Here is a 16,546-nt window from a genome sequence, read left to right as displayed (position 1 = left end):
CGAATCACTTTTGCTGTAGGTTATCTGGCTGCCGGAGAGAGTAAAGTATCGGGTCTTCCACCGCTTCAGAAACTTCCAGCGCCCTTTCTTCTCCTTCAACTGACCCTGTCCAGTAGAGAATAGTAAATATTATATCTTTTAAATTATAAACAGCTGAGCCGTGACTGGGCTGCCAGCGGGCAGTAAAATCGGGCAAGATTCAAGTGTTCACAAACGATCATGCCTGGATTGCTATCGTGCATCAATCACCAGTACAATTAAAGTATGATTTAAAAATTCAAATATTTGAAAAACTGTTAACATACAGCAATGACTGGACTTCCATCAGGCATCAGCTCAGACATTTTCTTCGGGTGGTTACACATGAAGCAGGCCCAGTACTTGCGAGGGGCGTTAAACTCGAACACATCAAAGTATCGGTCACCATGGAGCTCCTGAAGCAAGGCATCCTGGTCCTGGAAAATGTTTGGATAAGACTGCATTCAAATGGTAACTGGACAATTCGGCACCAAACGAATTCGGCATAGTCAATTTGGCACCAACACATTCGGCACCCAGTCGACTCGGCACCATAAAGCATAGTCAATTCGGCACATAATTCAAATTATCTTTAACTCAACTGTTCTCACTTGCATTCGTTATATGGTTCGTTTATATCAATTAAACTACCTTTCAAAAAAAAATCGATCATCCAATATGAGTATCATGAATCGTTTTTTTTGTTATACAGTGTATTTTGTTGTTTTCTATATCTTTCTTTACGTCTAAATTTATTACAGCGGTTCTTATTGTAACAGCATACGCATTTGTTTATTGGAGGATATTTTGCTTCTTATTTTTTTAACTCTAATTAAAGTCAGTAAAACGCGTGCGCTGTGAGTAAGTAATGATTACAAGAAACGTTCATTTTCAAAAATGTAATTCAAAATTTAAAAGCAATTCATACATTATCATAAATAGTCATTTGCAAATACAATTTTAGTTAATAATTGAATATACATGAACGTTTGCAAAGATTGGATCTTGAGCTGATCTTCCCTCGATGCGTAAGTTTCTTCGTGTAGCTAAAACTTAACACCAAATGGATCTGAAATGAATGGGTAAAAACATAAAACAATGTTAAACCTATTTTCTCCATTTCGATATCTTACATTGGTTTGGATTTTTAGAGAATTAGAACAGATGCAAGCGAACATTTGGCTGTTTAAACCTAGGTGGTTTACTGAAATGCTATTTTGTAGTATTCAAAATGAATGCATATTTTCTTATTTTAAAACAAATTATTTAATATACAGCTTTTGTCTTTAAAAAAACCCCAGAGACCTGTACAATTCTGACAGCGCTCTAAGAGTTAAATGGTTCAGTCATTGATTCTAGTCATTTATCATTCGAACTATTGATTTATATATGATTTGTGGAGATTCTTGCCAGTTCATGTTGTATTATTAACATCGGTTTGATGCTAGTCAGATTTTATAGTTATGATTCTTACCATGTCTAGCCAACTGTTTGTTTATAATAGTTGCCATGTTCATTTAATTGTAATACAACTTGATATTATTACACAGTCTATATTAAAATTGTTTGTGCGATGATATCATGTTTTATTAATACTACAAAATGTATGCATTTTGAAAGTTTTGTTTAAAACATTTGCCAAAAATGAATTGTCTAAATGTTATTTGATTCACTTTTTCACTAGGTTATATTTGCAAAGTGTAAAGATGAACTGCTTCCCTGGTAAACATACTGACAATATTCAAAATTGCACATAATGTTGCCACTGCTGGGAGTCGAACACAAGTCTTGCCCTTCAAAAGGATGCATTCTACAACTGAAATACATGTACATTGGCTGTCAAACTAGCAGTTTTAACTTAATTAAGGCAGAAAGTTTGAATCTATATATACCACACTGAATTTGTTTATTAAAAAATAATTCACCTGAAACAGACATGAATATTGGATCATTCTGACATTTTAGAACATTAAAAAAAAAAAATCTCTACCTACCGACCCATCATTTTTTCAGCATGTTACAGGAAACAGACATATTTTTTTTTAGGCCTAATAGTAACTTTATATTTCATAAATTTTGATCTCTTCGTTATTTTCATGTTAACATATTTTATAACTCACAGGTCCAGGATTTTGCTCAACATCATTTGATAATAGTAATTTTAATTTGGAGAAATCGGCGTAATCTGCGATATCCAATTCATCTGTAAGAAAATCACAAATTTCTGAATTCATGTACACTTGAGCCTTAATAACTTTTATTTTTACACAGATATTAAGTTGATAAGTAAGTGTTGACAAAAAGAAGCATGAATAACATGAAAAAATTATATAAACAATGTTTGATTTAGTACCCAAGAAAGAAATTAAACCTTGATGGGGAGGTGAAGTTTTTTCTACAGGGTTCAGGCTGGATGTTGAAATGGTGCTCTTCGAGTTTGGCTGACTTCTGCTGCTCTTCGTTGATTTCTTGTTCGTAAATTGTAATAAAATAATTTCATTAAACATTAATATCCCTTTTTATTATTTTAACATTAAAATTACCCTAATGGGAAGTTCATTATATATAGATGATGCTTGTTTTGTTTTTCAATGTAATATTGTAATTTATTTCACTGAACGAGCAAGATAAATGTCATTTCAGAAAGGATATCATAAATTTATAATTTGAGTTCCTGGACCCTGTTTGCACCAAAGTATGGTTTTGACATTAAAACTGACTAAAATTTCAGAACAGTGTAAATAACCATTTTGTTTTACTGATAAATTTCTTTTATTAGACGGAAAGCACATAATGAATATTACATATAAATCTGTCATTTTGGGCATTAATTCAATTAAATTTGATTAACATTACAATGAATTGACAATTATTGACAAGCAAGAATCATTGATTATCTAATGAGCATTAAGATTCAGTAAATAAACAAAACTAATGCATATATACAATTATAAACATATCTTTCACTGGTGATGAGGGGAATGTCACATAGAGAAAGTAGACAATCCAATGTATCTTACGCCAATATAAATTTATTGCCACATTTTCATCAAATTCTTGTTTTAAATAGTGGTTTGGGTTGTGTGTTTTTTATCAATGACTGTATCACATTTGGATATGTGTTCATGCTCTGTCTTATTGCATAACACAATGTAACAATCCTCCCTTTTTACATGTAAATGTTTACATCAACACCAGCTGGTATCAATTTAAGCTGTTTCCAATACCTGACAAATATGCAAGACGGTTAGACCCGTGTTGAGCATTTTTATATCAGTTAATAAATTTAAGGGGCCAGGGGGAAATTTCCGAAAAGGGGGTGGGGGATCAAAATATACCAATTTAATCATAGCCACCTTATTAAAACTTACAAAGTAGTCATGTAAGAAATGAAGATGCCAAGGACTATGAAAAATTTATTATACAATGTATAATTATAAACTAAGAGGTAAAACTCATTCACTGATATAAAAAAAACTTGTTTACCGTACTACTCAGTAAATATCTAACATACCCGATGACAGAAAGAATTGTCAGTGTTCTTCTTGTATTTGGTCCCTCCAGGTACATGGCGTCGACAGAAATGGTCCAGTAGGAAATCTTCTCTAGAACACTTCACTGGGCATAGGGGGCAGTCAAACCATGTCTGCTACAGTTAACGGACACAATGCATTCAATATTTCTTGCTTCAAGTTATAAAATGAGGTTTTTACAATTCACTTCGACACTTTTCGTAATATTGCACGTTAAAACATTTCAACAGAAAGCATCAAAGCAATACACCAAAACATTCTTAGAAATAAATAGAAAAAAAATAATATGATAATAATAATAATGCAAACTCAAGGGCTATAACTCTGGTTTTACTAAATGAAGCTGGGAATGAAATCCTCATAGATTAACAAAGGCATTGGTTTTGCATTTGCCTACCCTTTTTTTATTAAATTATTGGAAAACTGAATTGTATTTAATTTAAATGATGCTGCAATTTGTTACAAATTGCAATTTCATGTAGCATGTTCTTACCTTGTTTATCTTCTTAACTCCAGTCATTGTAGAGCAGACAGGTAGGCACTTCTTTGTGGTAATGGCGTCTTCTTTCGGGCACTAAATATGCAAGATATCAAAGCATTTATTATCCATAACCACCATCAAAAGTGTTTCTTCTCTCTATTTCAAGAACACATCAGAACACTAGGACATTGTTATGGCTCAGAAAATGATTAGGATTAACTTTGATAGTTATGTTGATTTTAATCTTCTTTGAAGAAACTACATCACTACAGGAATATTGTAACTTACCATCCAGATGCTATGTACATTGTCTGCCTTCACCTTTACCGTTACATCAGATGTCAACGGAATTTCAACGTGATCTTTATACTGCTCAGATCTACAAATATACATGTGGAAACATAATTGTAACATCAATTAATTGATTTGACAAGTAAATTAAACAGAAGCTTTAACATCAGCAAATATATTTCATTTACCTTTGAACTTTCAGCTGTCTGTGTTGCGTAAATTTTCTTCGCCTTGCCCTTCGATGTTTGTTTGATCTGTGGTTACATGGTCTGGCTGATCTAGCACATTCATCAACCTAAATATTAATGACAAAAAACGTTGGCTACCTTCTGGGTATAAGTCAATCAGGATATATAAAAATATAGCAAAATATGGAAATGTTTCAGGTTGTTTAACCCTTGTCCCTACCAAAGGTAGACAAGAAACAGACATGCTTTAAATGTTTTCATCAATGAATGTATTTAAGTTTAGTTATGTAAATGCTCATTAAATTTTATTAAAATTGTTGCATTGCCCATCTGAAACAGCTTAACAGGCTTTCAAAAAGAACACCAGCACAGGAATCTCAGATTGACATAAGTTTTTTTTGCACTATTACCTATATTTATTAAATAATTATGTTATAATATATATTTTAAGTAGAAAACAAACATAACAGAGACCTTCAATACATTGCGCCTTGGTAACTTCACATTATGCTGCACTGAGGTAACATCTGGAACTTCACCTGCTGGCTGTAAGAATAAAACAAATGTTCCTTTTGCGGTCATAATATGAAGTTCAGTTCATCTGTTTTATGAAGTCACTATAATTAAGAATAACCTTTGTTATCTCCTCTGAATAGAGGCATTTTCAAAATAAAAAGAACAGTGGTACAAAATAGGAATTAAGGCAAAAAACACATGTAACATATTTGATTCTTCCATGCTAAGGTTAAAACACTTGACATTGACCACTTTTGCCTTAGTAAATAAGTGTTAATTTACTTTCGACACAAAATAGATAAAATATATATTAGCACAAGCCCCATCCCTGCACTGGTAAAATGTGTTTTGGCTTCCTCAATTTCTGGGTTTTATACTGCAGGGCTTGTTAAAAAAATCAAATGCCAAGCATTTATACATGAATTCGGGCTTGTTCATCCGAAAGACTAACTTGATGACTGACCAAATGTTACGAATATCAAATTAGAAAAGGTTCATAATTGTTTGAATTACCTGTAAATGATAACTTATGAATGAACATCCTATATCTACCAACCAACACAAGCATCTTATCAGAGAATTCAATGCTTTTGATAAATTATAACTATTCATCTAGCAAATGCCATCCATTTAGAGCAAGTGTTGTATTTACCAAACGGACTATTTCCGAGTACAGAGGCTGCTTGCTGGCCTGGACATTCTGGTCACTGACTGGTTCAACAGCAGCTGCCAGGCTTTGAAAATAGTCAGAGCTAAAAATAAGGCACCAGGAAAATATTGTTTTTAATATCTCAGACGTAGGGAGTTAGGAACACCATATGAACTATAATTAAATGGACATCCTTCTTTTAACTGACTAACATATTACAAACCGAACAAGAGTCATACTTAACCTTGCATCATACAACAAGCAATTAAGTGAGACAGTATCGAACAATGCCAACATTTAATATAATTCTTATCATTGTAAAATATTTCATGTTAATTCATCAACACGACATGTTCATCTTATACCCTTAAACAACACTGAGGTAATGACAATATTCGGATATTTTACACAGGCAAAAAACTAATTAACTCAGCTGAATTGAAATATATTTGAAACAAATACCACTGGTCAAAGCTTGATGCATCAATCTCTGCTGAATGTGGTTGGCGTATGTCTTCATTCCAATGTACATCCTGCTGATAGGCTATTTCACTCCAGGAATACACATCCTCCTCAATCACCTGACTACAATGTCTACCACCAACACGACTCAGATGAAGTCCATCACGACCCAACACATCAGCACATTCCTTAATTGTATATAAAAACAGAATGCATGGTTTAACAAACTTTTCAATCATTGGAATATTAAGTCTTCATCTTTGCTATCTTCAATATACTATCTTGTTAACCGAGATACAGAAACAAAAATAATGATATTGCTCATATACTGTTTTTGAAAAAGTTGGTGAATATTATATAAATATTGCATGCCTTCCAGTGTGACAGTACATATTGTTAACATGAGGGAAATACTGTTACCCGAGGAGAAGCCATGCAATATTTATTTTATTATACCGAACACAGTTACATTTATATACATGATATATAAGATTTTTACCATAACACAACTTTCAAGTTTAATCAATTTATTCTGTAATTATTGTTTGTTTACTTTAGCTGTCATTTTGTTGCAAATGTTGTTTAGAAATAAGGCAAACACCGGTTGTAACCAGATTCACAATACATTTTAACAAGCGCTTACCACCTCAGACTTGGGAAACCAAAAAATTTTAAGACGTGCGTGCTATGTGACAGTATCATGTCAACCGGTCAAAACGATACTGTCAGTGTGTGACAGTACGAAATTGCCCATGATGGGAATATGAGAAATTAACATGGGCAGGTCACGTGACTTATAATAATGATATATGTATACCAATGAAATAAACAATATCATTATGACAACCCATATCCACAAAGGCATAAAAATGCATTACAGTTACATATTTCTACCTGTCTATATAAATAAGGATCATCTTAAATTTGCCAAATATCTACAACTTTTATTTCTGTATTGCATAAACTTATTTTGTTGATTTATACCTGAGCTCCATATCCAAGGAATCTGATGTATGGGATGGCCTCTGAAATGTCCATTAGCATGGTGTTAGCATTCTGGATCCATCTGTTGAAGACTCTCGCTAATGTTGAAGATACTCGTCTGTCATTCTTTTTTCGTGGCAGAATAGAACATAAAACAATCTCAGTTTCCGGACTCGTCTCGTGGATACTATCACATACCTCAGTGACTCTCCTTTGAAATAAACATACATTATTAGACTATTAATAAAGCCAAGGCAAACAAGTAGTGACTTCTTCAAATAAAGCATTATAAAGTCGTAATAACACTTTGTCATAACTTTCTTGAATCAGGCATATTTCATAACATTAAAACTTGAGGAAAAGGAGATTAAATAAAATTTCATAAATTGTTTTGTTACTTAGTAGACAAAATGTGTGTCATAGAAATAGAGTACGCCAAAGGGAGTTTTTAAAAACTGGTACCTTGACGAAGCTTATTGAAAAGACTGCTTCATACATAATAGAATCAAACATATTTAATGTGTACCTATAAAACACATCCTCTCTGGCTTGAACATCATTGGAGCCAAGATGAATATAGACACATGGGTAAAACTCCTTCTTCAATGAAAGCTGCAGAACTGCCACAAATCCCTTCTTGTCATTCACAAACTTGGCTCCTACAATTGAGGTAAACTGAACAATGGTAGCTTTTGTTTTTATGTTTTCTTTAACCACGACCCCCCCCCCCCCTTTGGGTCCAGAATACCGGTGACTTTGACTCTTGGTCCTGCAAATCCCGGGTTTAACCCCAGCCCTGTGGGGACAAACTGCTAACCCTAACCCCGGTAAGGACCATTTCTTGGGGGGGGGGGGGGGGGCCTGGTTACAATTGACTGATGCATTAATAATATTATTTTGGTATTGGATGGTTCAAATCAATCAAGAAACATTTGATTCAATAATTAATATGGAATGGAATATGCAGTACCATATCTTGTATGATTGGCACATGGAATTTAATTGGTATTAAATAAAAAAACATTTTTCCTTTTCTTTTCACATAATACACTGTTTAAAAAGTGGTTGTGTGGAGTTCTTGTTTGTCCATATACATAAAAAATTTATTCAGTTTAAATATAAACAGTAAAAAACAGTAAAAATAAAATTTATGGTCCAGTGAAACAGCCTTGAGAAGCCTTTGCACAAAATTAATCACTGGAATGCCATGCTAGTGCAATCATGGGTTCAAGCCACACACAGGATGCACTCTTTCTCGCAGGACTACTTAAATACTGATATATCAAAAGTAAAATGCAAGAATCTCTGGATCAGCCTAAAAGGTTATTGGTGGAAGGCATGAAGCGTGTGTATATGCGTGTGTGTGTGCATGTGTAAAAACCAGCTGCCCAGCTAGCCAATTGGTTAGAGGGCTGTGCTATTGTTCTGGTATTCATGTGTCCAGCCACCACACTGGGTACTTTCACTACCTCCACGGATGTCTTTATTGGTGTCAGAAAAGAAAGAACCGAGTGCCAGAATCACCCTTAAATGTAAATAGAGAGTGTTTGGATACGGAATCCTACATGTCCGGAAAGCTCAGTTGGTTCGAGCAGTTCTGGGTTGAAAGCCAACACTGCATGGACACACTTTTCCTCACAGAATACCCTTGAGATAATAGTGCTACGCTAATTCACCAGTCAATATTGTAACCATGGCCCCCAGGGTCAGGGGAATAGCCGGGACTTTGACTTTCGGTCCAGCCAACCCCGGGTAAAATCCCTGCCCTGCGGGAACGAACTGATGGTTAAACCCCGGCCAAATGCCCCCGCACCTCAGAGACTCTACATAAAGCCCAATCTCGGCTTAATTTGGCGCTATGACAAAAACACCGTAGTCACCCGGCCCTGCGGGGCCACCTGGAAAGTAGAAACATGGCCCTTTTCACCGGCTATCCCTGGTATTCCCCCGGACCGGGGGGGGGGTTACAATTTACTGGTGCATAACATAGTGTTTACAGTAATAACCATCAAATATATCAGGGCAAATTGGATACTATAAGGAATAAGGTCTTCGGGTTGATGAAATATGTCGTCTGCAAAACTGAAGGAAACTATAAGTTGAATATTGTGGCAGATTATTTGGGTCATAATACATTCACTAACATCTTTATGCAATATTGAAGCAATATAGTTCGCCATAATCATTTAAATAACATCCATTTGCCTTTTAAAAATGTGTGTACCTGATACTGGGAGGCATCGAATAGTGGACCAATTTAGAATCGCTGCTTGGATACGATGTACGTTGGAATCACCTGCCACAAGCGCACTACCAAGACATCCACTTGAATCTGCAATGGAAGAAAACACACGCTCCTCGACCTGGATGTGCATCTCGACAGAAAAGAAAATATTGACAAATACTGCTGGTTTTGTTTTAAATAAAGTCGCGAAATCAAATGACGATTCACAATACAAGCGAAAACGCGATAAATAATTCTAGGAACTTAATTCAGTCACAATTATATTCAAAAAAAAGGCGCGAGTAGTATTTTGATTTAAAGTTTGGTCAGCGATGATATCTAAGCAAGCTTAAATCTCAGTTTCAATCTCAAGAAAATCGAATCGAATCTCTCTCGTGAGCTTTCCGTGACAGAAAGCATCAGTTTCCGGGTCATTTCTCCAGAAGTGTGCGTAGATCGTATAACCTTTGCAATACGTCATGTGCTATTTTAAGCATTTTCCATATAAGGTAATCCTCTACTTCCGATACCGAAAAACTTACAACAGGCCTCTCTATGACTTCATACCTGGACAGCCAGGAACATGAGATGGATCCAGGTCTTTGGAAGCTTGGTGTTTAGGATGAAAAACTGCTTCCCATATAAACAATTTGTCCCCTTTATTCCACACTGGAAATTGAGACGAACATAGCGCTTATGTCTGCCGTCTGAAAATACATAATTTAAACACTTAAATTTTGCAATAAAATACAATTTGGATTCATTTTACAAAATATCTATTTCCAACTTCTGGGCGTTAGTTGTGTTGTTTATTTTATTCCTGTTGATGGAGTTATATTTGGGGGCATGATTAATTGTGTACAACAAGCGACAGACAAAGTCCCCTCCATCACTATTTGCATAGACTGTCAAATCCCCCCACCACCAATATTTGCATAGACTGTCAAATCCCCCCACCACCAATATTTGCATAGATGGTCAAATCCCCCCCACCAATATTTGCATAGATGGTCAAATCCCCATCCACCAATATTTGCATTTACAGTCAAATACCCCCACCACCAATATTTGCATAGACGGTCAAATCCCCCACCACCAATATTTACATAGACAGACACAATACCCCCCCCCCCCCCCACCAATATTTGCAAAGACAGACAAAATTCCCTCACCACCAATATTTGCATAGATGGTCAAATCCCCATCCACCAATATTTGCATAGATGGTCAAATCCCCATCCACTAATATTTGCATAGACTGTCAAATCCCCCCACCACCAATATTTGCATAGACTGTCAAATCCCCACACCACCAATATTTGCATAGATGGTCAAATCCCCCAACCACCATTATTTGCATAGATGGTCAAATCCCCCCATCGTCAATATTTGCATAGATGGTCAAATCCCCCCACCACCAATATTTGCATAGATGGTCAAATCCCCCACCACCAATATTTGCATAGATGGTCAAATCCCCCACCACCAATATTTGCATAGATGGTCAAATCCCCTACCACCAATATTTGCATAGATGGTCAAATCCCCTACCACCAATATTTGCATAGATGGTCATATCCCCCATCACCAATATTTGCATAGATGGTCAAATCCCCCACCACCAATATTTGCATAGACGGTCAAATCCCCCACCACCAATATTTACATAGACAGACAAAATACCCCCCCCCCCCCACCAATATTTGCAAAGACAAACAAAATGCCCTCACCAGCAATATTGGTAAATAGGCAGACAAAATTCCCACCATTACCAAAATTTTGCATAGGCAGACAAAACTCCCCCACCACAAATATTTGCATAGACCGTCAAATCTCTCCACCACCAATATGTGCATAGGTAGATATATACTCCACCACCAATATTTGCAAAGGTGGACAAATTCCCCCCCACCATTATTTGCTAAGGCAGACAAAGTTCTCCACCACCCCAATATGTTAACATTTATTGCATAACTTGTAATACTAGTATATTTAGATGTTCACATTCCTACTCACAAACAACTTAATAGATTGATTACCTACAACCTTGACTTTGTAGGTCATTGGAGAAATTGGTGGACTTGTTCTTTGTCCATGGAGGTGTATGGCCATACAACATATCCAATTTTACCCACAATGCCATATTTTGTACAAGGATGGGTCCTATCCGAGGCTATTCCATCAAATTACTTCCTATAAGACAATCTACCGTGCCTTACTTATACCTTATCACAATTTGTGATTTTGCTTAAGTGTAACTACAATCCTTAATAAGTGCATATGGCGTACATGTTCAACATCTACGAACTTGTCCTGCCTTACCCACAATGCTGCATTTGGCTGGTAGGGGAATCCTAGCGGAAAGACTGCTGATAAACTTCCTGATTGTGTCCATGTGTATCTCGCAGAAGTGCTGAACACCATCTCGAAGTGGCTCAGGCTGGAAAAGGAGTTTGCCTAGTGTTAGCTTTTACTGAACTGTAAACAAGAGAATAATGGGTGTCTTGTGTTGGTTGTTATTCGTTCATCCAAACAAAGGGCAATAAATGCCATTATCATTTAAGCAAGAGTTATCAATCTTGCTTCTCATTTGCATACTGTCTCTTGAAAAATGAGGACTAAGTTGTACCGATGTTTGAATGTATTGAACAGTTTAGAGTAATGGCAATGGTTCAAGTTGTTGCACTACAACAATGAGGACAATGTCAAGATCATCCAAAATACCCTTAATGTTATCATTCAAACAACAGGCAAGATTTGAATGGCAGGATCATTTCATGCAGGAAAGACATTAAAAAAATGACACTGTAATGACTTGTTCAGTATTTGACTAAAGGTCGTTTCATTTAAAAAAACTTTAAAATTCTTCAATTATATGGATATATTGATTATAGAATCTGTGACACTCATAAAAGGTTTCTAGAAAATTAATATTTAGGGTTACTGGCCTCATTCCTTGAAGTATCCTTAATCCTTTACAACAGGATTAATCTAAGATTAATATTTTACTTTGGGTTTAATTTGTGTAATATTTGAATTTGAAGAGTTTCGGAGTTTGAAAGAAAAATATCTTTTAGATAATCATGATAAATTAATTTTGTTAATTAAAATCAAAATTAAGTATTAAATTTGGTTTAATGAAATAATCTACTTCAGCTTGTTATGCATAAGCACTTTCTAGATAATTGTGTCCCGTACCGGAAGTCCTGAGCTGCTGTTCTCGCTGTTTAGAGATGCTCTATCCAGGGTTGATGTCGGGCTGACAAATCGGTCACTCAGTGATCTCGAGTTGGCGATACTCGTTCTAAAGTAATTAAAAACATTTGTGGTATGCACATACAGGTTTATAATTGAATAATGCTTTTCAAATGCCAGAAATGTACTTGTATCTTGTTGTATAAAAGTGTTTTCTTTATTTTTGTCTTAACTTCACTCTTTTTAGCGAACGCTATCCTTGTCAGCGATAATACATTATACTAAAATATAGTTTTTGTTAATAAGTTATTTTCAAAAGCATGTGTCCTCCTTTCGCATACGATAAGAAAGGTACCAACCTTGATGATGGTGTGAGACTAAGCTGACTGGATCTGTTGCTGTGTGGGACTTGTTGTTGTTGCTGCTGCTGCTGTTGTTGCTGTCTCACACCGACGACATTACTGGGGTAGGCTGGGTTGCCAACAGTGATAATGGTCACTGTCCCTTCCGTCTGGCTGGATACGGACCGCACCTCCTTTTGACCCGAGCTAGAGTAGAAATATGTGAGGCTGACAATTGAGGGGCACACTTTAGGTTGATAAAGGGGCAACGTATAAGTTAATAAAGGGGCGCCCTATAGGCTGATAAAGGGGCACCCTATAAGTTGATAAAGGGGCACTATATATGCACTATAGGTTGATAAAGAGGCACTATATATTCACTATAGGTAAAAAAGGGGACACACTATAGGTTGATAAAGGGGTACATTATAGGACCTATAATGTACCCCTTTACACAGCGGGGCGTTTGAAAAGGCAGCAGGGCGCCATAAAAGGGCAGCGGGGCGCCCCGCCACGCTAATTATGCTTAGCTGGAGCACTGTAGGTTGATAAAGGGACACACCATATGTTGATAAAGGGAAACACTATAGGTTGATAAAGGGACACACAATAGGTTGATAAAGGGACACACCATATGTTGATAAAGGGAAACACTATAGGTTGATAAAGGGACACACAATAGGTTGATAAAGGGACACACAATAGGTTGATAAAGGGACACACTATAGGTGGACACACAATAGGTTGATAAAGGGACACACTATAGGTTGATAAAGGGACACACTATAGGTTGATAAAGGGACACACTATTGGTTGATAAAGGGGCACACTATAGGCTGATAAAGGGACACACCATAGGTTGATAAAGGGACACACTATAGGTTGATAAAGGGACACACAATAGGTTGATAAAGGGACACACTATAGGTTGATAAAGGGACAAACTATAGGTTGATAAAGGGACACACTATAGGTTGATAAAGGGACACACTATAGGTTGATAAAGGGACACACTATAGGTTGATAAAGGGACACACTATAGGTTGATAAAGGGACACACCATAGGTTGATAAAGGGACACACAATAGGTTGATAAAGGGACACACTATAGGTTGATAAAGGGACACACTATAGGTTGATAAAGGGACAAACTATAGGTTGATAAAGGGACACACTGTAGGTTGATAAAGGGACACACTATAGGTTGATAAAGGGACACACTATAGGTTGATAAAGGGACACACTATAGGTTGATAAAGGGACACACCATAGGTTGATAAAGGGACACACTATAGGTTGATAAAGGGACACACTATAGGTTGATAAAGGGACACACTATAGGTTGATAAAGGGACACACTATAGGTTGATAAAGGGACACACTATTGGTTGATAAAGGGACACACTATAGGTTGATAAATGGACACACTATTGGTTGATAAAGGGACACACTATAGGTTGATAAAGGGACACACTATAGGTTGATAAAGGGACATACTATAGGTTGATAAAGGGACAAACTATAGGTTGATAAAGGGACACACTATAGGTTGATCAAGGGACACACTATAGGTTGATAAAGGGACACACTATAGGTTGATAAAGGGACACACTATAGGTTGATAAAGGGACACACTATAGGTTGATAAAGGGACATACTATAGGTTGATAAAGGGACACACTATAGGTTGATAAAGGGACATGTAGGGACGCCCTATAGGTTGATAAAGGGACACACTATAGGTTGATAAAGGGACATGTAGGGACACCCTATAGGTTGATAAAGGGACACACTATAGGTTGATAAAGGGACACACTATAGGTTGATAAAGGGACACACTATAGGTTGATAAAGGGACACACTATAGGTTGATAAAGGGACATGTAGGGACACCCTATAGGTTGATAAAGGGACACACTTTAGGTTGATAAAGGGACATGTAGGGACACCCTATAGGTTGATAAAGGGACATGTAGGGACACACTATAGGTTGAAGGTCACAATATATGTTAATAAAGTGGCAAACTATAAAATATAAAGGGGCACACTAAATATATATATATATATAGGTTGGTATAAGTGTACCATATAGCGTAGAACACTAAAAACATTTTAACTCTTACTTTGTGGAGATTGTACACTCAAACTAATTTATAAATTGTTCAGCCGTATACTAACGATAATTTACCATGATTATTATTATCAAAATGTTTTTCAGAAACTCATAGGAGTTCATGTTAATCACTGAGATAGTGAGGAGCCAATCGCCAAGATGTCCAAGAATAAAGTTGGATTTCAGACTTACAAGTGTTTTTTGAAAAGTAGTGTTTTATTTGTATGTATCCAATACAGTCGAACCTGTTGGCTCGAACTCCCGAAAATACCTCGAGTCTCGGGAAATTCGAGCCAAGCGGAAATGCTTGTTTAACGAATATGTCCTTTAATCCAGAGCGAGCCAACGAGGAAATCGAGCCAAGCGAGTTCGAGCTAAAGGGGGTCCGATTGTTTGTTACTAAAGATACACTAAATAACGTTGTATTCAATTAAAAAAAAATAAAGTTTTAATTCAAATAAAAAAAAAAGGAATGACGTCATTAAATTTTGATAATCATCACTTGACATGCGTAATGGCGGTTATTTATTTACGGCAAAGGGAAGTAACCTATGTGTTGAGCTTGACTTAAAGGACGAAACTTTTTTTGCGTAGTTTGTTATGAGCACTTGTTATCAATTCAACGTCAAAGACTGTGGACACATAGCAAAGTTAAGGAACTTACATTATGTTCTCTGTCTGTAAAAGTTAAAAACATGATTAGTAAATATTATCGTTTCCTATGAAACTGCGATTATAAATCAATATTTTCCAGGAGGAATGTACGCGGATTTAATCAATTTTATCTTCCCTTGATCTATTTGACCATTATCTACAAATGCTATCTCGAAATAACTGGCCACGTCAATTGGTAGCAGCAGGTGTAAAGATACGCTGTATCGGCAACGTCCGGTCATAGTCGAACATAATTATGACGGACGACCTATAAATCTTAAGGACATTTTGAGCCATCTGAGTTAGCCGTAAAAACTCACTTGTTTCCTCTTATCCGCACGACCCTATTTTGCCCTCCCGACCCTGCACGTTTCCGTTTTAATCGATATGAATGTGTTTCTTTATAGTAATTTCTAAATAAAAATAAAAAAAAAATGTTTGAGTGAACATGTTCAAATTTGATCACTATAAATGAATATTTAAAAATTTCCAAAAAAGAGATGTACTCTGTAACACACTCGTGCAAGTTTACTTTAAATGTAGGAGTTAAAAGTAACAAAATATGCCCATAATCCCCCATTTCGAACATAATATTTTACACAAAATATAAGGGGAGTACCCCCCCCCCCCCCCGCCCCCCTACGTTGTAAGTCAAAATAAATTTATGTTCTGAGGGGGGGGGGGGAGAAAAGATAACGTCCCTACGTTTACACCGCCTCTTTCGTCCAATAACGCTCTTGATATATGTCCCTGGGGTATGATACTATATACCGATTCTGAACAAACCAAATAGAAAAAAAGTATGCATGCATACCTATCCTAGCTATTTCTTCTTATATATTTATGGAAACAACGTACCTTTGCTTTATCTCAGGAGTAAATACACTGAACAAGTTA

At 36.2% G+C, this 16,546-nt stretch overlaps 1 protein-coding gene across 5 annotated transcripts; it reads right to left on the bottom strand.

Annotated features, from left to right (window-relative positions):
* LOC128246535 (uncharacterized) lies at positions 1 to 12,610 on the bottom strand. Of its 5 annotated transcripts, none has more exons than XM_052964785.1 (17): positions 12,545 to 12,610; positions 9,347 to 10,053; positions 7,649 to 7,781; positions 7,123 to 7,333; positions 6,139 to 6,326; positions 5,680 to 5,761; positions 4,986 to 5,057; positions 4,512 to 4,618; positions 4,321 to 4,411; positions 4,045 to 4,125; positions 3,533 to 3,667; positions 2,390 to 2,486; positions 2,139 to 2,221; positions 1,692 to 1,834; positions 1,000 to 1,087; positions 306 to 455; positions 1 to 105 (listed from the first exon to the last, which is right to left on the bottom strand). In XM_052964785.1, the coding sequence occupies exons 2-14, from the start codon at positions 9,495 to 9,497 to the stop codon at positions 1,829 to 1,831; spliced, it is 1,437 nt and encodes a 478-aa protein (XP_052820745.1). In that variant the 5' UTR covers positions 9,498 to 10,053; positions 12,545 to 12,610; the 3' UTR covers positions 1 to 105; positions 306 to 455; positions 1,000 to 1,087; positions 1,692 to 1,828. The 5 variants fall into 5 exon arrangements, with proteins under 5 accessions (XP_052820745.1, XP_052820744.1, XP_052820746.1 ...); XM_052964784.1 differs by having other exon boundaries at positions 1,751 to 1,834; XM_052964786.1 differs by having other exon boundaries at positions 1,755 to 1,834.
* Positions 12,611 to 16,546: the final 3,936 nt, after the last annotated feature.

The sequence above is a fragment of the Mya arenaria genome, chromosome 9 (genome assembly GCF_026914265.1).
Source record: "Mya arenaria isolate MELC-2E11 chromosome 9, ASM2691426v1".
In the NCBI taxonomy this organism is placed as follows: Eukaryota; Metazoa; Mollusca; class Bivalvia; order Myida; family Myidae; genus Mya; species Mya arenaria.
This window is presented reverse-complemented; position numbering and strand designations above follow the sequence as displayed.

Bases quoted from the DNA above. Each gene is read 5' to 3' on its own strand.
- LOC128246535 (XM_052964782.1), bottom strand. From the start codon at position 9,497: ATGCACATCCAGGTCGAGGAGCGTGTGTTTTCTTCCATTGCAGATTCA. The intron at 6,327-7,122 runs GTATAAATCAAC...TATACAATTAAG, and splicing joins TCCTTGGATATGGAGCTCAG to GAATGTGCTGATGTGTTGGG. The intron at 1,088-2,138 runs GTGAGTTATAAA...CATTCATTTCAG, and splicing joins TTGAGCAAAATCCTGGACCT to ATCCATTTGGTGTTAAGTTT.